Genomic DNA, 25,467 nt, shown 5'->3' on the forward strand with positions numbered 1-25,467 from the left:
AATCTTAACTGGAAAAAGGCGGAAGCAAATATTCCAAGATGTGCGTCAGCAGGGATCGAAGAAATTCCTATCAAGCTAATTAATGAACTTGGCCAAAGAGGCAAGGAAACGCTGATAAAAGTATTGGAGGCAGTCATAACGAATCAGCAAATTACGCACAGCTGGAAACAGAGTAAAACGAATTTGATTTATAAAGGAAAAGGCAATAAGACGAACATAAAATCCTTCCGACCGATTACGATAACATCAGTTACATACAGGCTGGCGATGCAGGCAGTGAAAATAAAAATGAAATCATGGGTAGAAGTAATAGAATACTCGGAGAACTTCAGAACGGGTTCAGAAGTGGTAGGCGCTTAGATGATTGCCTGTTCGTGCTTACCCAGTGCATAGAAATAGCTAAGGCGGAAAACAGACCTCTGTATTTAGCCTTCTTGGACACTAGCGGTGCATACGACAACGTGAACAGGGAACTCCTGTGGAACATATTAAAAGGTGAAGGTGTCAGTCATGAGGTAATTAATTTTCTACAAGAAATATATCGAGAAAATGAAGTTGAAATAACATGGGAAGTAATTAAGAGTACAACTATCCAGATACACAAAGGATTAAGGCAAGGTTGTCCTCTATCACCGCTGCTGTTCGTGTTTTATATGATAAGTATGGAAAGAAGACTACAACGAAGCAATCTAGGTTATGATCTGTCATATATATTAGGCGGAAATGTTGTTGAGCAACGACTACCGGGTTTAATGTATGCGAACGACATTGTACTGTTAGCTGAAAGCCAGGAAGAGTTGCAAACTTTGGTGAATTGCTGTGGAGACGAAGGAGACTGTCTAAGTTTCAGTTTTAGCGCAACTAAGTAAGGTGTGATGGTTTTTAACGGCTCAACTGATCAGGAGCTTACAATACAAGGCCATGAAATACCCCGAGTGGCCGAATACAAATATCTCGGGGTATGGGTAAACAACGGGCATATGTACACGGAAAAGCACGAACAGTCTCTCATAGCAAAAGGGCGAAGAGATGCCGGGATAACGAAACATAGGGAATTGTAGGGGTACAACTGGTATGAAGTCCTTAGAGGCATTTGGAAAGGAATAATGGTGCCGGGGCTTACTTTCGGGAATGCGGTTCTATGCTTAAGGGCTGCAGTTCAGTCGCGATTAGAAGTAAATCAGAGAGCTGTCGGAAGATTAGCACTAGGTGCCCACGGGAAAACCACAAGCGAGGCAGTACAGGGGGATACGAGCTGGACAATGTTCGAAGCACGGGAAGCTCATAGTAAAGTACTATATGAAGAACGCCTGAGGAAGGTGGATGATAACGGGTGGGCAGCTAAGGTATTTAAATACCTGTACAGAAAGAGCGTTGACGCACAGTGGCGGAAACGAACTAGAAAGCTGGCCAGTAAGTTAGCCAGAGACGAGGAAGGAGAAAGAGCATTAAACGACAGGTTAAAAACGTCGAAGGTAAAAATTGGATAGATTCAATGGAAAAGAAGCATAGTGTAGAACTATATCGATGCTGGAAAAGGCAGATCAGGTAGGAAACGTTTTATGATAACTCAAAAGGCAGTGCCCTCCTCTTTGAAGCTAGGTCAGGGTGTCTTAGAACGCGCAGCTACAGAAAAAAATTTAACGAAGAAGATGACACATGTGCTGTGTGTGGTAAATCTGAAGAAACAATAGAACACCTCATCCTAAAATGCGATGGTATCCATCCCGATGTCGATGCAGGCACAGTCACTCTTCCTGAGGCCTTAGGGTTTAGAGATAACAATAGTCATTTAAATAAATCCGCGGTGGAAATTAGCAAAAAGCGATTGGAGGATTGGTGGCACAAAAGCAGAGAGGTGACATAAGTTGTAAAGTGTAGAAAGACGTTTTTTTAAGGAAATGGCGAATTGTATTAAAGACTTACAGCAGAGTAAACAAAAATAAAGGAAAAAAAAACTGAGTACAGTGGCAACAACCACTGCCCGTTTCAAAGGGGACGCTCCTACCTTCCATCCATCCATCCATCCTAGCAGACGACACGCAGGCAGCACAAAATTTTCTTGTGACTACCGTTGCAGCAAAAAGTATGCCTTCTGGTACGCTATTTCTTATATTATTTATGTGGTGTGTTTAGTGTTACCGTTTGACAAGTGACGCATCGATGACTGCAGTTGCTGGAGGGAGTAGCGAGCGAAAATGCGTTGCTGTCGCGTTCCATTTTGCATGTCCAGTCAGCGAAACAAGAAGCCCGGCGTTTCGTTCCTTGAAATTCCTGCCGACTAAAAACTCCGGGAAAAACGGCTAAAAGTAATTCGAAGAAAGAACTGGCAGCTAAACACAACATCAAATTATTCTGCAGTTTCCAGCTTGCATTTCCAGCCAAGGAAATGCTACTGTAGACAGTTTGACTGCCCACCAAGACAGGGGTGGGCTCTTTTACCCGACGTCAGCGCTCCGAAGAGTGTTACATGGCCTCAAGAAGTTCGGCGATATCATGCCCAAAGACCTAACGCATCTTCAAAGGTCACTGGACACATGCCTGCTCCACAGCTAGTGTAAATACAAAATAGCAGGTTTGCCTACAGTCCTGACCTGTGAGAACACGACAGCGGCCACAGCTAGGAGCACTACTTCATAATATCAGCAAGAAGTTAATCAAACCGTTGCTAACAAACCATGCACTTGACATAACAGACAAGAACGCAGTTGCGAAGATGTACAACAAGAAACCTCTTTCCCGAAAATTCTTTAAACGACAGTACGAAACGATTTCCGTCGCCTTTATCACCAACGCATGCCATTTTTCCTTGTAAGTGCGCACGTATCTGTGCCTTCAAGCGCAGTTTTTTTTTATTATTCACAAGTCGCTCGCCATGTCTGATACTCCCTTGTTCCAGTTGTCATTTCATCAAAGCACGTGCTTGTCATTTGGAGAAATTCGGTCAGTCAGGCCTGCTAGTGTTACTCCAAAAGTCACTGTGCGCGTGTGCATCACACAGGAACCTAGTGAGCTGTGTTTCTTACGGAAAGAATAAAGAAGAGGGGCATGGGTTTATTTGAAATTTGTCAACGTTATTCACAGAGGTACCGTTTGGCGAAAGCTCGCCGGAAAAATGACCAGAAACAGCGCAGACTGGGCCCTCCAAGATCTGCTTCACCCGATCGAAACATCTTTCGCAATGCTCCGCAGCAAGGTTGTAACAGACGCGCGCTTCGCAAAGTTCTAAGAACATTAGATATGAGGGTTGTGCCCCCTGCTGGCCAGCGACTCCCTATGCAAGTTACCGCGACGTCTTCGTCTTCCATCCATTGAGCGCCATGCAGTCTTCATTTCCCACTGGTCACCGGGCTACATTTAAGAGCTCAGGTGATTCCGGACTTCCTCCTGTCCTTATTCTATTTCATGGATTACTTTGCTTCTTTGCTTCTCCGAAGTAGTCGATTTCTTGCCATTGGCAGCAGTACAATATACAACCATGCATCATGCAGTGACAATACTTATTTTGCGGCATTTCTAGCCACTTCAAGCACTTGTTGCAATATGGATGTTTCGAACGTGTTCCTTTTGTTGCAAACAGTGCAAAAGTTATTGGTTATGCAGCAGACAAAAGGTCCTAACGGCATGATAGAACGGCGTGCACAGCACGCTTTCAGATTTCGAAAACGAAACTGATGATCCTCTTTCAGTAATATGTGAAGTCAGCTCAGACTTTTTAAGCATTTGCTTCACTTTAAGACCTTAAAAAACATGTTTTTTGTCATTAGAAAAATAAACTTGTTGCTATAAACCTGGAAAAAGGATGAAGCAGCATTATCGGGCGCCACGCATCACTGTCTCCAAGCCATTGAAACCGAAATTGAGGGTCATCTTTTAACGCCACCTAGCGGCCAGTCTGCGCAATGTTGAGACGATCTCGGGTTTCTTTGAAATCGAGGAGACGCTTCAGGCATGTTCTTCAGGAGGCATTGCTTGTAATGCGCAAAATAATAAAACCAACTACACACGTTATTCCAAAAATGTAAACTGATTTGCAGAGGATTTATTTACTTCATTTTACTTAATAACACGGAAATTCTTTCACAACTGCTATTCTTTCACCACGTTTTACCGTTCTAGTGACGTCATCAATGACAGGAACGTCGTGTAGACGGCGTACGTTCGGCAGTGGCGTTTACCTCCGTTGAGGATGTGCAGTTTTCTTTGGCATTTCTTCTGAAGGACAGCCACCAATGCTCGCACATTGAATGTATATTTCCGCTGTACGCTGGGAATTGGTCCTGCCGCCTCATCTTACGGACCCTGTTTACTTTTTTCTGTTTCTAGGATGTCTCGGCATGAAGGTGAGTTAGCTAGGGTCACAAGGCTTAAAGTACTGAACATCATCGTGAAACCATTCTAAAGTTGAAATGTTCATATGCAACCGCATTCCACTGCGCATCACCTTTGCCTCTTCAGCATAGCTCGCATGGTAACGAAGGTAAATCAGGCTTCGTGCTTTTGTGTGGTTCTCTCGTGATTAAGCCTACGCTCTTTCTTCACTGACGTGGTTTTACTAACTGCGGGAAGTTTTGTTGCATTGCATTCTTCATTGCTTCGTTGCATTCAGCTTCTACGCTAGTAGCGTTAAGTTACAACAGAGCTGCGTTCATCGCAATGGCGTTTCCTGTGCTGCACGGCGATTTCCGTCCAGCGTCTCGTCTTCGAAACGCTTCGTGTTGCTGTAACCCGAATCGCTAGCGTGAAAATTGAATCTTTGAGGAGAGCAATCGAGAAAAGCTTCATGGCCTTCATTTTCCGCGTGAAATGTGCTCGTCAAACAGGCACTTCTACTGTCACTCCTTAGACGCTCCAATTTGGCATAAAAAAAAAAACTGGATTGTTGCTTAACTTGAGGGAGCTGTAGCCGTTACTTTTTGCGCAGGAATTGATTGTGATTCAAAGGAAACTTCTTATACGGATTATTTCGCCGATTTTATGCTACTTACTGATGCGACCCAGAGAACGTTTTTAAACATGCTGCACGTGTCTGAACTGATGAGGTCCCACGAACAGAAAGCAGGTATCATAAAATAGTAGTTATCCTTTACATTTGCAGATGTAGGCTATACGCGCTCAGGGCTGTGTGAATGTGGGTACTGCAGTCCAAAACACACCTGCTCCTGGAAGATTCTGCTGGGATAACTTAGGCATAGGCGTGTGGCAAAATAGAGGTTGCAAGTTTTGCTTCCTCTAGTTTACTTATGCTCTTGGTCAATTTTTTGCAGTGATCACATGCTGTATTTACGTTCTATTCAAGTTTCACAGCCAGCATTAAATGTGTGTGGGGCGTACAAGCTGCGCACTGCCCGGCGTCAGCTGCCTTGTCCTAGACGATTCAATGCACATGGTAACTAGCGCTAAAGACAAGGATAGAAAAAAAAAGGCGGACACGAACGCTAGCGTTCGTGGTGTCCGTCTAGCGTCTGTGGTATCCGTGGTGTCCGTGGTTCTTCTGTCCTTGTTTTTAGCGCTAGTTACCATGTGCATTGAATCTAAAGATCACCAACTAGCCCAGTTGTCCGCTTTAAATTGTCCTAGATGCTTGTGTAAAAGTGGTGCCACATAGACCTACCAGCCAGGTGGGCACTTCTTGAGCACGCTACATGAGGCTGACTGTGCAGAGGTGGACATGCTGCATGTGTGTCTTTACCGTGGAGCAAAGGATTGTTCAGTAGCGACGGTGTGCATGTACACAAGGACAGGAGAGTGTTTCAGACCGTCATTGCTTGCCCCGCAGTGCCGCTCAGGTGCTTTAGACAGGTAGGGTGACTGCGTTACGTTTATTTTAGTTTGCTTTACTCTGCTAAGTGTGCATGTGCGGAATCCTTTCCCAAGAGTGGGAGAAAAAGTTGGGGCAAGGCAAGAAGGAAATAGATACAGAGTACATACTCTGTATCTGTTTTCTGTCTGGGTGTGCCCCATTTTTGTTCAAAAACTCGTGAAGAGCAGGGTTTTATAAAACAAGCACCTCCAAGCAGGCCAGTGCTCACCATAATGAGCATTGCTGGCACCCAAGCATGTTGGGCTGTGGTATTGATACTCCTTTTGAATGGGTTTTTGGTAAGGGAGAGCGCAAGTGTAAGTGAACCTTCTATTTATTTGACAGCAGCAGTCTCTTGCTTGTTTTGGCGACTGTGCTGTGGGCTAAATAATGTGCGCCTCAATCACACAGGAAAATTTAGTGTTATTCGAATCAAATTAAGTTGCCATTTAATGTCATTAATCAGCTGCTGCATGGGATTATCGCCATTAGGTTCAAATGGCATTCACATTGTAGTTTGATGAACACATGATTTAATTTCAAAACTAACTCTTACTTTCCAGACCAACTTAGTATTTCTTGCATTTTCCTTGAGCAGAAAGGTGTCCATATTGAACAGGGCAGTCAAATGCAGTTGCACATAAGGGTACGGGCATGCAAGTTGCCCACATTCATTTCTCTCGCAGCAGCCACTTGGGCATAGTTGTCATGCCTGCTTGGTATTTAACTTGTTCGTTGGCTGTTGATGATGATGTGGATGCCAGCCCGAGACATAAAACTTTGTGCTTGATTCTGCTGTCCTGCTCTGCAATGTTGTTCACAGTTCATGGATTCCTGCTTGTCTTTCCTTGGCTTGCAGTGGATAGATACAGTTGGAAGTAGTGATGTGAAAGTGGATTACTACTTATAAGGTTACATAAAAATGCCCTTGTAGTATTTAAAGAGACTCTGGAATGATTTTGGTCATATTTGTGAGTATTCCAGTCGAATTTAGAAGCCGTGCGTAAACTCTATAATTTACATATAATTTTTAAAAATAGCTGCTTGGATCACCTTGAACTCCTCATCATGTGAATGGGCAGTATGGGAGAGCCTTCTCATTGGGCGGGGTGAGGCGCGACAGGATACAGTGCTCTTTTTCTGGTACACTGGTGTCTGAGTTAAGGGGGAGAGGAGGAGCACAATTTTTATATTTTCAGGGTTAAGGAAGCTAGCTGTGAAATTTTTGCATTGTGGTGATCATTAATGGAATACCGATCGCTCGTGTGGTTTTCTTGACCTCAGTATTTTTCATGGTCCCGTTAACATAACCAGATTTCAGCACTTCCACATAGTGTAATGCTTCTTGTTCGTATTTTCTTCCTCCGATTGCCGTGACCACCATCCTCCTTGCTGTCATCTTCAATTCATACTTTGTAACTCTGTCACACTGAAAGAAAATGTTACATTCAGTGCACTGAATCTCGTTCACTTTGAATGACATTAAATATCCTAGTGTGGCAAGGGTGTTAATGTACTGCAAAAAATTAAATGCACCAATGTCTGACCCCATAGGGGCTTCTCCAACTTCTGCAGCATGCAGATGTTGGTGAGTTGCAACACCACAGTATTCTGATCATCCGCAGAGACATCCCCAGAGAGGGATGATGGTGAGCAGTGCACCACCACGGACCCGAGCACCTGCGCTTAGCCGTGCGTGGCATCACCATGTCCGGGGAAAAGGCGATCGTGGTGGTTGAGCCGATGCTGAGCGTTTGGACCTTTAAGGCCCCTCGGCGGAGGCAACACACCACTTTGGCCCCAGCTTCCTGTAGATGGCACCTCTAGCCTGACTCGACCAGGGCAAATTGGCAGTCTCCTTTTCCTGCCCTCCCCTTCATCTTTCGTTTTCGTATCCTCTTTCTCACAGCTCTCCTGTCTCCTCCTCACTTCTTGGTCTTTCCTTTTTTCCTGGTGGCGAGGGTTAGCCTTGTGTGGCCAACTACACCGATTTGTCATGTTTGGTTATTATAGTTAAGGTGTACAGATGGCGAAGACAGGACTTGCTTGCAAGTTTCTGTCCCGTCCCCTCGTCGGGTTGGTTCCGTGGTGGGTGGCTGGCACCGTGACCGAAAAACAATTTTTTTTTCATGGCTCCCTCTTTCCAAAAATGGTCACTCTGAAAAGAGGGTGAAACGAAGCAGCTCTCTTTTTTTCAGAAGAAAAGGTATCATTCTTGAAGTTCCATGTCGTCCATAGCAAAGCAGAAGACAAAGAAGCAAGACTCATATCATCGTTCTTGGTAGCAAAGTGCTTGACTGACACCTTGGGTACAAGGTATCAGAAATGGCCAGCGGTGACTTACTGCTTGAACTGCATGACACTGTAAACTCTCAAGCCTCATGTTCATAGAGAAGATTCCTGTCTCCGTCACTTCACATTGATCTCTAAACACAGTCCGAGGCTTCATATCTGAAATCTATTTTGTCCACCTCTCTGAGAAAAATATTTGAAGGCCTTAGCAATCAAGATGCCATAAATGTTCAGCGGAATATACACGAAATACCTTATCCTCGCATTTAACACCAGCACACTGCCTGAAAGCACTGAAGTCTGCTACCTGAAAAGGAACGTAAGGCCACATATACCCAACCCACGCAGTTGTTTCAATTGCCAGAGGTTTGGCCACGGCTCAGAGTTGTCGTGGCCGCAAATCTTGCTTGAAATGCTCTTCGAAGGACCACCGCCCTGATGAATGTGTTATTGCCCTGTTGTACGCAAACTGCGAGAGACCATGTTGCATACTCCAGGTCTTGTCCATCCTGGAAGAAAAAAATAATTGCTCTGAAAGCTACTGAAAACATTTCTTTCAAAGAAGCAAGGCGATTTGCCTTAACACATTCCTTTTCACGGCAAAAACGAACTTGTCGATGTGGTGCGTGGGCGCGACGCACCACACCAGTCTTCGGCCATGTCCAGGCCAAACGCAGTGAGCCTGTGGCAGGGCCATCCACGCCCCCTGGTGGAGTAGCTAACACTACTCTGCCAACTTCAAAGCAGGCTGCTCAGAGCCCCGGGTCGGTGGGCCTCAAGGCCTCTTCTCACAGGTCGAGGTCACTCTTAACATCAGTGTGCCCTCAGCACTGTCGTGCAGCGCCTCTGCAGAGGCGATGGACATGACCCAGGGCAGCCCTGTGGCGACCACGTTGGACGAACAGTTCGGCTGCCTGGATCGGTCAAAAAAGATAGGCCCCGAGTCACGAGGCCGTAAACAACTTGATCTAGTTTTTCACTCCATACAAACAAAATTAAGATTTCATTATACAATGGAACTGTAGAGCACTTCTAGACAACCACAGTGACATAAAAGACATCCTAGGAGCACACGTCCCTGTTGCTCTGTCAACAAGAGACAAATTGAGGTCCTAAAAAAATAATTCGTAAGAATTATACTGTTTTCCGCCAAGACCGAGAGCAGGCCGTCTGGAGGTGTAGCCATCATAATGAGAAACTTTGTCCTGGCTCGTGAGCTAAAAAAAAAAAAACACGAAGCTGTAGCAGCCACTCGGCTTGCACATAAAACCAGTACACTATGCTCTGTATATATTAAGCCACAGCTGAAGGTAACACTCCATGATTTAGAGGGTCTTTTAGAGCAACTACCAGAGCCTTACCTGGTAGTTCGGGGCTGTAATGCACACTCTTGCTTTTGGGGAAGCGAGAAAACTGACTCTAAAGAGCAGCTTATAGAGGATTTTGCATATATGCAGTAATGTCTGTTCGCTAAACTCGGGTAAACCCACATACTGCTCCCCAACCTCTGGTGAAATGAGTGTTATAGATTTCTCTTTTAGTTCAGTCTTTTTAGCGATTTTAACTGGAATGTTTCACACAATCCATATATGGAAGCGATAATCTCTCTGTCGCAAGTCTCTCATCCTCGCCAACAGTCATTCGAACAAAACCATGGCGTTGGCAACTACATTTTAGCTGACTGGCCATTGTTTAGAAAAAAAGCCAGTTTAGAGGATATGATGTCAGAAAATCATTGCATAGATGAGATAAATGAAACGCATTCTTTCTGCCGTACATGTTTCAGTTCCAAGATCCACAGGAGTGGTGCGCCAGAACCACAAAGTGTGGTACACAAGAGAATGTAAGGAGGCAAAAAAACAGAATAAAGCCTTGGGAGTCTTTCGCAGATATACAACACACGAAAACCTTATTATGTTCAAAAAGGCGAGATCTCAAGCGCAGTGTATTCGGTGCAAGGCCAAGAAAACATCATGCTATGTCTCTTCTATAAACAACTCAACCATATAGAAAAAAAATGAGAGCAGGTTCCAAACTGTATGACAGCTACTCGACATTCACAGTTCCTCTTTTGACAACACCTGGTACCCAAACAAGTCTAGGGTAACAGGTAGATTAAAAATACAAAAATATAGCCAAAGAACAGACTTCCAACAAATGGAGGTGCTGATGAAAAATGCAGTAACCTAATTACCCTCCAAGAAATCAATGGTGTACTGTCTTCCGGCAAAAAAAACTGCTCCAGGACCAGACCAAATATACTATGAAATGCTTGTCCATCTCTCCCAGCCCGCAGTAGAAGCTCTTTTGAATTTCTTTAACAAGGTATTCATAGAAGGAAAAACACCTAACAAGTGTAAACGATCTGTTATAGTACCAATCCTGAAACCTGGGAAGCCACCAACATCCCCTAGTAGCTATAGTAGCTATAGGCCAATAGTAGTCACAAGCTGTCTTGCTAAATCGTTTGAAAGCGTTGTGAACATTAGGCTGATGTTCGTTCTTGGATCTCATGAACTTCTTGACATTCACCAGTGTGGATTTAAAAAAATCTTGTTCAACCATTGACCATCTCGTCCGCCTTGAAAATACAGTCTGAGAAGCATTCATACACCAACAACTGTGTCTAGCCATTTTCTTTGATATGGAGAAGGCTTATGATACCACCTGGGGGTTCGGGATTCTCCGCGACCTAGCAGACTTGGGTGTATCCATGTTAGGATGCTGAACTGCTTAAGGGATTTTCTGTCTGACCGTTCATTTCATATGTGCCTGGGTTCCAACCTTTCCAAAGAATTCACTCAGGAGATTGGGGTACCGCAGTTGTGTATTTGAAGTACTACCCTTTTGTTGTGAAAGTGAATTTCATAGCTAACATAATTCTGAAGTCCGTCATGTATTCTCTGTATGTCAGTGGCCTTCAAATAGCATGCACATCCTCTATTCGATCAACCTGTGCGACAGATACCACTGACGTTAAAGGGACAGTGAGGAGAACTCATCAATTTTTTTTTCGTTAGCAAAATCTGATTGTATGCCAATTCATGGCTTTGTTGCCTCTTGTCCGTGAGCAAAACGTGCATTTATTTCAACGAAATTTAGATTCGAAGTTGAAAAAGTTTTTCCTGCCCTCAGATTCAAACTCTGTGCACTCTTATGACGTCACGGCAACTCTTGTGACGTCACAGGGTGGAGTGACGTGAAACGTGACGTAAACGCAGACTCCGTGATTTCTGGCGGCTAGCGGTGCGGTCTAGCAGCAGCCAAAATCAAAGCTACCGTCGCCGCACGTTGAAAGCATCTATCGGAGGGGTCGCTTCGTTTACGTTTGCACCGGCGTCTTGCCAGTGTTGCGATGGATTCAGTTCCCGAACCCGGCAACAAAGTTCTCGCAAAAACTCCGGCCGGCATTTCAGCGACCTCAGCCCCACAAAGTGTGCGATACTTTTGAGGGAGCACGGTTAGGTTAGGCGCCGGCGGGTCGTTTCTCCCTTCCTCAGTGAGCAGCCATTGCTAATTAAATATCTTAACCCCAGTGCGGGGAGCCGCGAGGGGTGAGGACAAGGTCGGCACGTCGCACCCATCGGAGGCTGGCCGAGGTTTTGGGCCAATGGATTGTGATCCCTTGAAAGGGCGCTGTTGCACGGTGCAGGACACGGCGTGGGGAGGTTTCTCACGGTTGCAAGGGCCAGGTTATTTATTTATTTGTTGCCACAAGAAACAGATGGGTGCTGAAGGGCGCTCGCGTTTAAAGTTGGCGGCTTTAAAGTAAAACCGACGCACGTCGCTTCAACGGGTATTGCTCGTTTCCGGAGGTACGGGGTACATTGGATAGGGTTCTCTCGCCCGCTTGCACGTACCTTCAGATGTTTATTGTGAATGGATTAAATTAGCTGAGAGCTCGAATAGAACAGCTCCGCCCAACTGCCAAAGCTATTGAATGGAGCCACAAACAAACGAGTTGGAGGAGAGTGGAGGCACGCTCTCTGCAGGTTCCAAATCTCTTTTAAAATGAAAGCTTTACTGGCCGCAAACTTGTGATTTCGCCGTGGCGGTACTCCGAGGAGGCACATGAGGTCACAACGTGCACCACGCCGCGGAGACGAACCGGTCTGGCTGGGCCAGCGGCGGCTGGCGCACTCGGCGTGAGATAGAGACGTGCTCCAAGCCTCCGCCTGTGTGGTCAGAGTGCGCTGAAGCCGCCGAACGCGTCGGCGGTCACGCGCAATTGGAGTATAGAGGGTCTCGCTTTGGCCGATGTGACGTCTCTGTGCAGCGCACGCGCGCACGTTACACCGGAGTATAAACGCACCTTAACAAAGCCTGCGCTTAACCGCTAACCAACGTATTCGCTGGCGGCATCTATGGGAGCCACTGAAACCCCCGCACACTCGCTGAATAAAAAAAAAAAAAAAACCTGTAGCGAGGCTCGGAATCGAACCAGAGCCTTTAGCGTTTGAGGCGGAGACGCTACCACTCCGCCACTGCGGCTCAAGCTTTAAGCATGAATAAAAGCGCATCTAGTGAATGCATTCTTCTGATGCAGAAGTCTCCGCGCTTTTGCTACGGATACCCTGGCCTAACAGAGCTAGGCTATCAGCAGTTTTTTCTTAACTGCCTTGTATCTTGTCTCTAGTCCCTAATAAACGATTTTCGTCAAGTAGTTCGAAGTTGACTGGCACATCCGGGAACGTTTCACCGGGCAAGCGTACGAAGACACAAGTGCTCTTTATACTGCTAACTACCTTGTACGATCACCGACCATCGTGCCATCATAGTTTTTCACCGGCCGTGGCGATCATCTGACCAGCCTTAACAGGCTCCTTCAAAGGTTAACTAGCACTTGAAGTGGCACTAGGAGTTCCTGTGCTGTTCAGCGCTTATAAATCAAGATGCGCCAAAAACAAAACCACGGGGCACGCAAAGCTCCAAGATGCGAGGCGCCATAAACCGAAACTCTCCTGGCCACCTGTGGCACCACCAAGCATCGGTTTTCTTTGCTTCCAACATTCAGGTTTTGTTTGGTCTGTCTTTCTTGTGTGATAAAAGTGCACTGCCGGTTTCAAAACAAAACTTACTTCAATATTGAACCGTGCAACCTTCCTTTGTCGGCCGCAGAGATTTGCGTAACCATGGAGTAAGGAAAATTCCTCCAAGGTGGCGTCTCTTTTCCTATGATGTCATCACGCTTGTACTTGCGAGATTGGCCTGTGGCGGTTCTTGCTATTTTCTACCTTCCAAGAGCTTTGTTTTCAGTAAGAGTGGCGTTTTTGTGATCAGGAGCTGGTATTCTAATGATGCAAGCCAACTTCAATTTCTCCTCATTGTCCCTTTAAATAGACTTGCGGTCTGGGCAAACGAAAACTGGTTTAAGTTCTCCCCACAAAAAAACAGTTGCTGTTCTTTTCTCGCTCAAAAGAGTTCTGCAGATTGATCCCACCCTGAACTTGAATACAATTATACTTCCTGTTAACAGGAAAGTAAATCTTTGGGCATAAAATTTGACAGAAACTCACATTCCTGCCACACATAACATCGTCAAAAAGAAAGCTTTCCAATCCCTGTACTGTCACAAAAACGCCGGGGATCAGATAGAACATGTCTTTTACAAATCTACCGATCCGTAGTACGCTCTACTCTAGACTATGGATGCGTTGTGTGTGGGTCTGCGAGGCCATTATATCTAAAGCGACTGTACACAGTGCATAACCTTGGTTTACTTCTCTCAAATGGCCCATACAGAACATCCCTCGTAAACAGTCTCTATGTCGAAATCAATGCACCCTCCCTTATAGGCAGAAGAACTGTGCTCACATGCACATATGCCCTGAAAACTTGTTCAATGCCGAAACACCTCTGTTATCCCATAGTTACCAAGTGCACCTCCAGAACACTGTTCATCTACAAACCCCAGTCAATCAGACCTATGCTTCTCTGCTTCGAGGAAGTTTGCCAAAACTTGGAAATGCTGGATACCCTTTCTGATGTAGCCTCAAGGCACGGCCCACTCCCCTCATGGTACAGCCTTCCCTCAGTATGAGACTTTACATTAAAGCACTTTCGAAAAAAAAAACAACCACCACACGAACATATATTACAGGAATACTTGGCACTACAAAAAATTTACGTGAACTACACAGATTTTTACTGAGTGCTCAAAAACAGCAGATGATGTCGGAAGCGTAGTAGTGCAAGTAAACTGGTAAAAGATAGGAAGGCTGCCAAATTGTGAATCCGTTTTTACTGCCAAATGTTATGCTATCTCTGTCGCTGTAAGCAGAATAATAAATAGCAGTATTGAAAGCAGCATAATCTACACATTCACTTAGCCTGCTAACGGCATCACATTCCAGAAATGCAGTCGAACGCTTAGTAGGAAACATAATACATAACAGCAAAAGTAACAACACGGGCATATGATAAAATTCTGCTGGGTGCCAAGCTATATTGGAATAGATGGAAATGAAAGAGCCGACTTGTGTGCTGCAGAAGCTCGCAGTCATGAAATCAAGAAAGTCAGCATGCCCCATAGAGACTAAATGAGAGAAGGCCAAATGGCAGACGACGGGGGTTAATGAAATAAGCTGCATTTTGTAAAGCCTGTCCTCTGGGAATGGAAGACCGGTACTCACCAGGAACGTTTTATAGAATTTAATTTTGTCTCTGCATAGGACACAAACACCCGACACATAACTTCTTACTGACTAATCAGACAAACCTTTTTGTGAAAGATGTGGAAATGAGCTCACTAAGAAAAGTATCTTGCTCAATTTTATAATCAATACATTCCTTTTCATTCAGCACTACTCTTAAATGATAATACAATTGTTGACATGTCTTATGTTTTTAACTTTTTTAGAGAAGCTGGTTTTCTTGATAAACTGTGAATGCTTGCTTGACTTGTCTTTGATATACCTCAGCCATTTTCTCATTCCTGAGAAAAGGGCTGAGGTGTCTATTTCATTGCTTGGGAGCCTCGAGATCCTTGCCCCCCCCAGGGATGGCCTCTGAGACTACCTGACCTTCTTTAAGGCTTTTACCATTAGCCATTTCAAAAATTTTTTCCCTTTACACCACTGTTGTTTTATACTTTTGTTCTATACCTTGTGTTTGGTGCATGATAGCCTTGGATGCTTATGCGCCATTAAACCAAACACAACATGCACCAATGTCCGAATAGTATTTTTGAAGTTTATCCTTTAGGGGCAACTCCGAGTGTTTTTAGAACATTTGAGTGCATAATTGCATCTCATTTCCTCTCTCTCGGGTGCAAAGATCCGTTTTTCAAAATAGCTAAGCCCACTTATGATGGCCACAGATATAAATTAATAATGAACACTCTCTTATTATGAATGAGTGCGGTGTTACCGTCAAAATATTGATCACGGCAATGCTAATTTGTCTCAGATACAACAAACAACTTTGGCCGCATCGCTCGGTTATAGCGAACAAGGAGGCTCCATAAACTCTTCCTCGAAGTTGAAGAGGTCGCACTTCCAGCAAGCACGGAGATCGAAGAGGGTCTCTCAGCTCTCGACACCGCCCCAGAAAGAGCATGTTGGCCCAAGGAAGCAATAAAAAGGCGGCATTATGTCAGCAAGTAACCGCCAGCTAGGCTCGCGTGGACAGCCTGCAAGGGCAACCATTGCCTGCGTGTTCGCCGGCTAAGCAAAGCATCCCTAATGGAAGAGGAAACGCAGCGGGCGTCAGACATAGGAACCGTAGCAAGCGAAGCTGCTGGCAAGTGTGTGTGTGTGTGCGTGTGCGTGCGCACGCGCGCCCGCACATACACACTTGGGCAGGTTGCCCACAACCCAGTGTACAGGCGGCCGCCTGCGCTAAAGTAGGCTTTAGACAGATACACAGTGGCTAAATGTACGGAATGGCCACTGTAAGTGCTAGCGTACTCAAAAGTGCAAGGAAAAAGAGTGCATCACTAGGTTATCAAAAACCGGGTTTGTTTATCTAAAAGAGCCACAAAGGCTCACTTACCCACTTGTCAAGCCCAATTTAGTGCATGCATATCGCTTCCAAAATCTTCATCTCTATCCTAGACTCTCCCCTGATTGCAGTGGGTTTATTCAGCTCTGGGCAGCAACCTTTGCATTCCCTGCAGTTCTTGGATGGTTGGCACCGTTATCAGTTTTCAAAGACTGGAAGTGCTCTCGCAGCCTGTTCAGACTTTGGCCCCATCTGGCTAGTGTACTCTACTGTATCCGTCGCACAGGAACACGCGTGGATGCTTGGACTTGACCACATAAGTGACACCACAATGACCATCCGCCACGCACTTGCAAGGAACTGAAAATACGAGTTAGATGCCTTGCTTACCCGCCACCCTCTTCAGGTTATGGGCCATCTTGTGCACATAGGGCACAACTTCTAGCGGGACTGTGTTCATAGTGACCGCCATTTCCTGCCCACACCTCTTGTTCCGCAGCTTACACATCTGCCACAGCCTGGAGAAGGGGTGGTGGAAAGCCATACTGCTGCAACTTTCCGGTTTGGCTCGGAAAAGTGTTTGAAAAATCTCATTTGCCGTCTACGACATGCAATCATTCCTCTGTAAACAGTACACCATCTCTGCCTTGAGTGCCGTCTCTGGTCGCAGTTCCTTTCCTTCTCGAACATGCCTGACCAACTGGCCCAAAACTTTACTGTATTGTACTCTGAAAACAGTCTGTTCCAGTCTGGTTGCAAATCTGCACATTTTTTTGACTAGGTCAGGTGCTTTATATGGGCCTCTTCTGACACCATTCATGTCAAGGTATACAGGGTGTCAGTGACCTGTAAACTCTGGAAAACCTATAATAGAGCGGTTTCAATAAGCCCACTGCACATGCCCATGTTTACCGGAAGCAGTCAAGTGCCATCTTAGCTAGTCCTTTGCTGTGGCCTCTGCACAACAACACACCTTATTTGGCGCCTTAAATTGGCGTTAGGCCCAGTTGCAGCAGCTTTCCGCCGTGTCACTTATTGTGGTCAGCCAAAGGAAACAGTATCGAGGGCTGCAATGCTAATCACAACTGGTGGAGCGATTAGAGGGTGTATAGTTGCTGCTAGGAGAGGGGTGACTGCGGTGGCAACGCTGCGCTTGTGGCTAGAACCTTCGTGTTTGAATGTTGTAGGCGAAGATGAAAACGTTCTTGACCATCACTTTTGCTCATTCTGGCAGCAGAACATTTCTGTACATAGCAATGCACGCGTTTGAGCACCCACACACTTTTCCCGCACAGAAAGCCCGCACACGGGCCAGTGAGGGTCTTAGGTGCTGGCAGCATCAAATGAGTTAGCTGACATATTCCTTTGATTTTGAGGAACAAGCTACAACAAGCCGTAGTTCTCAAGAGGCACTAGTGAAACGAGTTTCTTAACTATTCCTCGGGGGCTTGACATGACTTTGCTTCACTTTCATCCATTGATGAACGGTACCTTCATAAAATACAACACAGCAACATGCGCGTGTGGCTCCTCTGGAGAGGATTTTTCAATTGCTTTGCTTGAAGGGTTACTGAATAAAAATCTGGAAATACGATTGCCCAGGTATACTAATACAAGAAACAAGAAAAATGTGTCCCAGCCTGAACCACTAAGTATAATGGGCTTAATACCCAAGTGTAGTCATCATTCTGGTTATTTTCGAGCAGATGGCTGTATTTTGGGCATTTTGTGAGCGGCCCACACTGAGCAAGTGCCTGCTTATGGGCTGGCAGGCATGACGTCACGCCTACCCTCAATATTGCCGTAGGCAAGCTGGCTTGACATTGCAGTTCAGGAATCCCTGCCCACTCATTCCTCTGGCAGGTGCGAGATAGCGCTACCAGTGCAGTCTCTGTAAAATGTTGCTTTTTTGGTTTGCCATTGCTGCAGACGATTTGGATTTCCAATTAATTCTGACCGAATAATCATGTAGTCACCCGAAGTATGCAATTACGAGATGGAGGCAGAGAATCCTGAAGCATGAACACAAGGTGAACGAAATGACCTGTACAACGAAGCAACAGCACGCCAAGCGCGTTCACTTTTGTGTGGTCTGCGCTGGTGATAGCCTGCGACTGATAAGGCTGCCGCCACATCCTGTATTGTGTGAGCTTTCGCAGGCCAGGTGCTGCGCTTTGAGAAATATTCATTAAAATAACTACGTTCTGCTCATTTCTGTTTCAAAAGAGTTTGTCTTGGTCACTCTAACTCTTTCCTTACCACGGGGAAATCGGCTGTTTTTTGTATGGTTAATTTAGGATATTTTTGTGCAACAGCTACTAAGTTTACAGTGTCATGCAATACATAAAAGTGAAGGTAAATGGACGCGCTTTCAAATAGCATTTATTTTTTTAAAAATGCAAAAAAATTACTTCCATGAAAAAAACTTATTGAACAAAAAAAAACTAAAATTCTCGAAAAAGTTTTGAGTACAGAGTAATATCTCTGGCAAAAATTTTTTTAGAGAAATTCTAAAATATACAAATTGCGGGTATTTTAATAGGCTACAACGCCTTAAAAAATTATACCCATAAACTAAGTACTCTTTGAGTTAGAAAAATTTACATGACGCATAGTGAAATATTCAAGTTCTTGATTGGTCCAACATACAATTTTTTTTTTCAAGAAAAAGATTAACTTATAGCACAATATTATATACCAAAACGCGTGTGTTAAATGCACATTACAAAAGCACATTTTGAAAGAAAAACAGTGATATCAAAATGCGCAATAAAAATTAGCAATCACAAATAATTAATGAAATTCACCGCAAACATTTCTAATGAGTAACATAAATTTTGAGTGCAAAAAATTCTACAAAGCTTATGATAGACAGAAAATAGTTAACACTCCATAGGAGAATATCACAGCAAAATTGAAAGTCATAGCTCGATAACTTTTGGAGCCATAAATGTTTCATTCGACCAGATTGGTGTGCCAGTCGCCGAAACAGTTTCTCGTGGTGAAGCACAAATGCACATTGCATGTGCGACAGAACACATTCGTCTTGTGTTCAACTTTCTTCTCCTCGTAACACTTCCTACAGTTCCGGCGGACGTCCTTTCTTTCAGGTTTGTGCTGTACACCTCTGCGTGGTGCAGCTGGCGAGGGAGGGACAGGAACTGGTGCAGTGTCCTCTATTTCTAGAAGCTGTCCAATCAGCTCTGTCCTGAAGGCCAGCTGGTCAAATCGAGAAGGCCTAGAAAGCTCGGATGCTTGGGGATGCTGCGTGCGATATGCTTGAAAAATAATATAGCTGTTCACAGCTGCGATGTCGATGCAATGGAAGAATAACGTTTTCCACCATCGGACGCATTTCCTCAAAACATTGTACGTGGCAATCAGCTGGTCCGATTTGTCGACTCCAAGCATTCCGGCATTGTATTCGTCAATGAGCTGTGGCTTTTTTATGGCGATTTGATGCCACTTCCCGTCCTTCTTTTCTCTTCGTTTGGCAAGCACGTGCGAGTTAGCTGTGTGTGCAGTGCTAACCATATGCACAACACGCCGATCTTTCCATTGAAGATACAAGACTCCCTTGTCTCTCAGCCAGCGGATGTCTCCTCTTTTAGCTTTCTTCTCCCAAGTGACGCCTTTCAGTTCTGTGGGGAATCCCTTGCGATCTTTTCGCGTTGTGCCGCAGGCTAGTGTCTTGCGTTCCAAGAGGTGCACAAGAAGAGAGGTCGAAGTATAGAAATTGTCCATATAGATAATGTACCCACGATCAAGGTACTTGTCGCAAAGCTTCGTTACCACATCAAAGGCTAGCCCATTGGCACTAGGTTTCTCACGCTTCCCTGTATATACTATGAACTGGATGGTGTAGCCGGTTTTCGGGTCCGCAAGAACCCATAATTTGTAGCCCCATTTCACAACCTTGTCTCTAATGTACTGCCGAATTCCAGAGCGCGCTTTGGATTTCACCATCCTTTCGTCCACTGAAATTTCGCGATACGGCTGAAACAATGACGCAGAGCAGTCGTTGATGTGCTGAAGAAGCCAGGACACCTTGTCGAGTTTTTGTGCGCCAGCGCCGTTAGTTTCCGGGTCCGAAATATGCAGCATAGTATATACAGGGAAGCGTGAGAAACCTAGTGCCAATGGGCTAGCCTTTGATGTGGTAACGAAGCTTTGCGACAAGTACCTTGATCGTGGGTACATTATCTATATGGACAATTTCTATACTTCGACCTCTCTTCTTGTGCACCTCTTGGAACGCAAGACACTAGCCTGCGGCACAACGCGAAAAGATCGCAAGGGATTCCCCACAGAACTGAAAGGCGTCACTTGGGAGAAGAAAGCTAAAAGAGGAGACATCCGCTGGCTGAGAGACAAGGGAGTCTTGTATCTTCAATGGAAAGATCGGCGTGTTGTGCATATGGTTAGCACTGCACACACAGCTAACTCGCACGTGCTTGCCAAACGAAGAGAAAAGAAGGACGGGAAGTGGCATCAAATCGCCATAAAAAAGCCACAGCTCATTGACGAATACAATGCCGGAATGCTTGGAGTCGACAAATCGGACCAGCTGATTGCCACGTACAATGTTTTGAGGAAATGCGTCCGATGGTGGAAAACGTTATTCTTCCATTGCATCGACATCGCAGCTGTGAACAGCTATATTATTTTTCAAGCATATCGCACGCAGCATCCCCAAGCATCCGAGCTTTCTAGGCCTTCTCGATTTGACCAGCTGGCCTTCAGGACAGAGCTGATTGGACAGCTTCTAGAAATAGAGGACACTGCACCAGTTCCTGTCCCTCCCTCGCCAGCTGCACCACGCAGAGGTGTACAGCACAAACCTGAAAGAAAGGACGTCCGCCGGAACTGTAGGAAGTGTTACGAGGAGAAGAAAGTTGAACACAAGACGAATGTGTTCTGTCGCACATGCAATGTGCATTTGTGCTTCACCACGAGAAACTGTTTCGGCGACTGGCACACCAATCTGGTCGAATGAAACATTTATGGCTCCAAAAGTTATCGAGCTATGACTTTCAATTTTGCTGTGATATTCTCCTATGGAGTGTTAACTATTTTCTGTCTATCATAAGCTTTGTAGAATTTTTTGCACTCAAAATTTATGTTACTCATTAGAAATGTTTGCGGTGAATTTCATTAATTATTTGTGATTGCTAATTTTTATTGCGCATTTTGATATCACTGTTTTTCTTTCAAAATGTGCTTTTGTAATGTGCATTTAACACACGCGTTTTGGTATATAATATTGTGCTATAAGTTAATCTTTTTCTTGAAAAAAAAAATTGTATGTTGGACCAATCAAGAACTTGAATATTTCACTATGAAGTGGAGCCATAAACAAAAAAAAACTATTGAACAAAAAAAAACTAAAATTCTCGAAAAAGTTTTGAGTACAGAGTAATATCTCTGGCAAAAATTTTTTTAGAGAAATTCTAAAATATACAAATTGCGGGTATTTTAATAGGCTACAACGCCTTAAAAAATTATACCCATAAACTAAGTACTCTTTGAGTTAGAAAAATTTACATGACGCATAGTGAAATATTCAAGTTCTTGATTGGTCCAACATACAATTTTTTTTTTCAAGAAAAAGATTAACTTATAGCACAATATTATATACCAAAACGCGTGTGTTAAATGCACATTACAAAAGCACATTTTGAAAGAAAAACAGTGATATCAAAATGCGCAATAAAAATTAGCAATCACAAATAATTAATGAAATTCACCGCAAACATTTCTAATGAGTAACATAAATTTTGAGTGCAAAAAATTCTACAAAGCTTATGATAGACAGAAAATAGTTAACACTCCATAGGAGAATATCACAGCAAAATTGAAAGTCATAGCTCGATAACTTTTGGAGCCATAAATGTTTCATTCGACCAGATTGGTGTGCCAGTCGCCGAAACAGTTTCTCGTGGTGAAGCACAAATGCACATTGCATGTGCGACAGAACACATTCGTCTTGTGTTCAACTTTCTTCTCCTCGTAACACTTCCTACAGTTCCGGCGGACGTCCTTTCTTTCAGGTTTGTGCTGTACACCTCTGCGTGGTGCAGCTGGCGAGGGAGGGACAGGAACTGGTGCAGTGTCCTCTATTTCTAGAAGCTGTCCAATCAGCTCTGTCCTGAAGGCCAGCTGGTCAAATCGAGAAGGCCTAGAAAGCTCGGATGCTTGGGGATGCTGCGTGCGATATGCTTGAAAAATAATATAGCTGTTCACAGCTGCGATGTCGATGCAATGGAAGAATAACGTTTTCCACCATCGGACGCATTTCCTCAAAACATTGTACGTGGCAATCAGCTGGTCCGATTTGTCGACTCCAAGCATTCCGGCATTGTATTCGTCAATGAGCTGTGGCTTTTTTATGGCGATTTGATGCCACTTCCCGTCCTTCTTTTCTCTTCGTTTGGCAAGCACGTGCGAGTTAGCTGTGTGTGCAGTGCTAACCATATGCACAACACGCCGATCTTTCCATTGAAGATACAAGACTCCCTTGTCTCTCAGCCAGCGGATGTCTCCTCTTTTAGCTTTCTTCTCCCAAGTGACGCCTTTCAGTTCTGTGGGGAATCCCTTGCGATCTTTTCGCGTTGTGCCGCAGGCTAGTGTCTTGCGTTCCAAGAGGTGCACAAGAAGAGAGGTCGAAGTATAGAAATTGTCCATATAGATAATGTACCCACGATCAAGGTACTTGTCGCAAAGCTTCGTTACCACATCAAAGGCTAGCCCATTGGCACTAGGTTTCTCACGCTTCCCTGTATATACTATGAACTGGATGGTGTAGCCGGTTTTCGGGTCCGCAAGAACCCATAATTTGTAGCCCCATTTCACAACCTTGTCTCTAATGTACTGCCGAATTCCAGAGCGCGCTTTGGATTTCACCATCCTTTCGTCCACTGAAATTTCGCGATACGGCTGAAACAATGACGCAGAGCAGTCGTTGATGTGCTGAAGAAGCCAGGACACCTTGTCGAGTTTTTGTGCGCCAGCGCCGTTAGTTTCCGGGTCCGAAATATGCAGCATGGCCAGGAGCGCGGTGAAACGTCGCCTTGGCATAATGTTTGGAGGGAGAAGCCCGGAAAACAATTTTGATGTACTCCAACACAAATGTAGCCGCGGCAGTTCCAGTATTCCCATATACAATAGTAAGGCGATGAACTTCATCATTTCTGCTGGGGTCACTTCTTTCCACGAACCGTCCTTCTCGCTGTACGTAGGTTTCTCGAGGATGTGCATCCATGCATACTTGTTGGTATTTTTACAAATAGCAAGAATGACATCCGCCGTAAAGAAAAGGCGAAAAAAATCGAGCGCTCGCGATAGCCGCTTCGGACCGCTACGGAGCGCCATCCCGAGGTCAATGCCCGGATCTCTCTGGGGTCGAAACTCCACGCTTCTTTGACCTGGCGGAAGCACATCTTGCCCAAATGAAGTGGACACTCTATAAACAAAGAAAATAATAGTTTGGACACCAAGAGGGCAATTGAACCGACTCTAGATATCCATAAACAAAGGGGACGGCAAATCCGAAACCATTACTTGCGGGGAACAGCTGATGTTCCCGGCTGATCAGCTGCGTTTTCCTCACCTGAGCTGAACTCTGACGACGCAACATCGATGTCCGAGTCATCTGTGCTCGATGCGTCCAAAAGATCACTTGCCGGATCGTCGGGATCGAGCAAAATTGCGATCTTTTGAGCGCGCGCGAGTCCGGATGTCGACGCCATCGCTCCGCTCAAGTCCGCGTCAACCTCGGAGCCCGCGCGTCCTTTAAAAATCGCCGCCATGCGGTAAAAATGTGAACCGTGCAGAAACGGAAACTCTACTTTGTATACAACCACCTAGATGGCGCCACAAATCCAGGGGAGCTGTGGTTTTTTCAAATTGCGCGCTCAAAAACTTCGATCACCGGTGATCGACGCCTAGTGCCGTGGTAAGGAAAGAGCTAAGTGCCACAGCCATCATTTGGACCAGAAATCTCCGCAGCAGATTTTTTGTTGATTATCCTTATAAAGTACGGCCACATCGTGGGGCTCTTTCGGACTGGCGGTTCGAGGAAATAGTGCTTCTTGCGACCGTTAAGTAACAAAAATCTAAATAAATAGGACAGTATGTTGTGCTTAATAAAAGCTCGCAAGCCATTTTATTCTTTGTTGTCTAGCTTTTAACAAAGAAAGTTCAACTTCAGTTGTCAGTTAAACATTGTGCTAGTGAAATAACTAACAATAACTGAAGTAACTAAAAATATCCACATTGACGGCCATTTTCAAATGGCTTCCTCAATTATCAACTTTGTGCCACCCATTAAATGCCTCGGGGTCGTATTTCAAGAGAACATTGGAATCTTTATACAGACTCTGTTGCTAACAAAATCGCTCATGTTGTGGGAATACTTACGAAAACTTGATTTTTTCTTCCCTTGAGCATAAAAAAACTGCTTTATAATTCTGTCTTCCTTTCCCATCTTAATTACTGTCGTTTAGTCTGGGGAAACACCACAATGTCTGACATCACAAATTTTCTATTGCAGAAGAAAGCAGTGCACGCCATTGCTAATTCTTCATATGACACTCATCCGCAGCCTCTTTTCAGCGCCCTTACATTACAGTTGGTCACCTCCATATATCGTAATATTTAGTCAAGCATTTCACTATGTGAAAAAACAGAACATCAAATTTTCTGAGCATTTATCTCTATTGACAATGAATTCTAACATTTACAACACACGTCACAGAGAAACATGGTATGTTCCTAAAGCGCGCACTAACCACGGTCTACAAATGTTACGCCACACACTGCCATCGTTGTTAAATCCATTAGAAACTAAATAGATGCCCATCTCTTCTTTTAAGGGGCTCATTGTAGATTTTTTTTGTTGGCTTTACTGTAGTATACACTGACGACATAAATGCCTAACCAATTTTCTTTGCTTGTATTTAACTTATTATTTATACATGTGAATTTCAAGGCTGTTTTATTTGTATCATTTATACTATACGCTTTCTGTTATTTAATTCCTTGTAGCATTCTGTCATTTATTTTTTTGCCTGTATGTAGTTTTGTTATGGAATGATCACCAATGCTTTTTTTTTCCGTTTATTCATTATTGTATCTTTGTGTTCTCTTTATTCCATTTTTGTAGGGAGTACAGACCCTGTCAAGCCGAATTCATTTGGCTTTTTGTCTGTACTCCCGTCATCTGTACATGTATAGATGCAAATAAACTTGAATTGAAAAAATAATAGGCAACCAGTAAATACTGCAGTAACAAACGAAGAGCATTAGAAAAAAACTTAAGGTTTGTTCGAATAGACAAGTGCTTAGAGACCAGCTCACATGAAGAACATTAGCTATAAAAAAAATTTTGCTAGGCTGCTAATGGAAGTAATCGTTTCAGCGTCCCAGTGGGT

General features: G+C 44.5%; 1 protein-coding gene across 2 annotated transcripts in view; it reads left to right on the plus strand.

Annotated features, from left to right (window-relative positions):
- The first annotated feature begins 4,126 nt into the window (after positions 1–4,126).
- The window catches only part of LOC144110360 (E3 ubiquitin-protein ligase KCMF1-like), a 61,256-nt gene continuing 39,915 nt past the window's right edge, over positions 4,127–25,467 (plus strand). For both annotated transcript variants that reach the window (XM_077643216.1, XM_077643222.1), the window contains exon 1: positions 4,127–4,343. In XM_077643216.1, coding sequence (XP_077499342.1) covers positions 4,328–4,343 — 16 coding nt within the window. In that variant the 5' untranslated portion in view covers positions 4,127–4,327. The remainder of the gene's footprint in view (positions 4,344–25,467) is intronic.

This window comes from Amblyomma americanum, chromosome 1 (assembly GCF_052857255.1).
Source record: "Amblyomma americanum isolate KBUSLIRL-KWMA chromosome 1, ASM5285725v1, whole genome shotgun sequence".
Classification (NCBI taxonomy): Eukaryota; Metazoa; Arthropoda; class Arachnida; order Ixodida; family Ixodidae; genus Amblyomma; species Amblyomma americanum.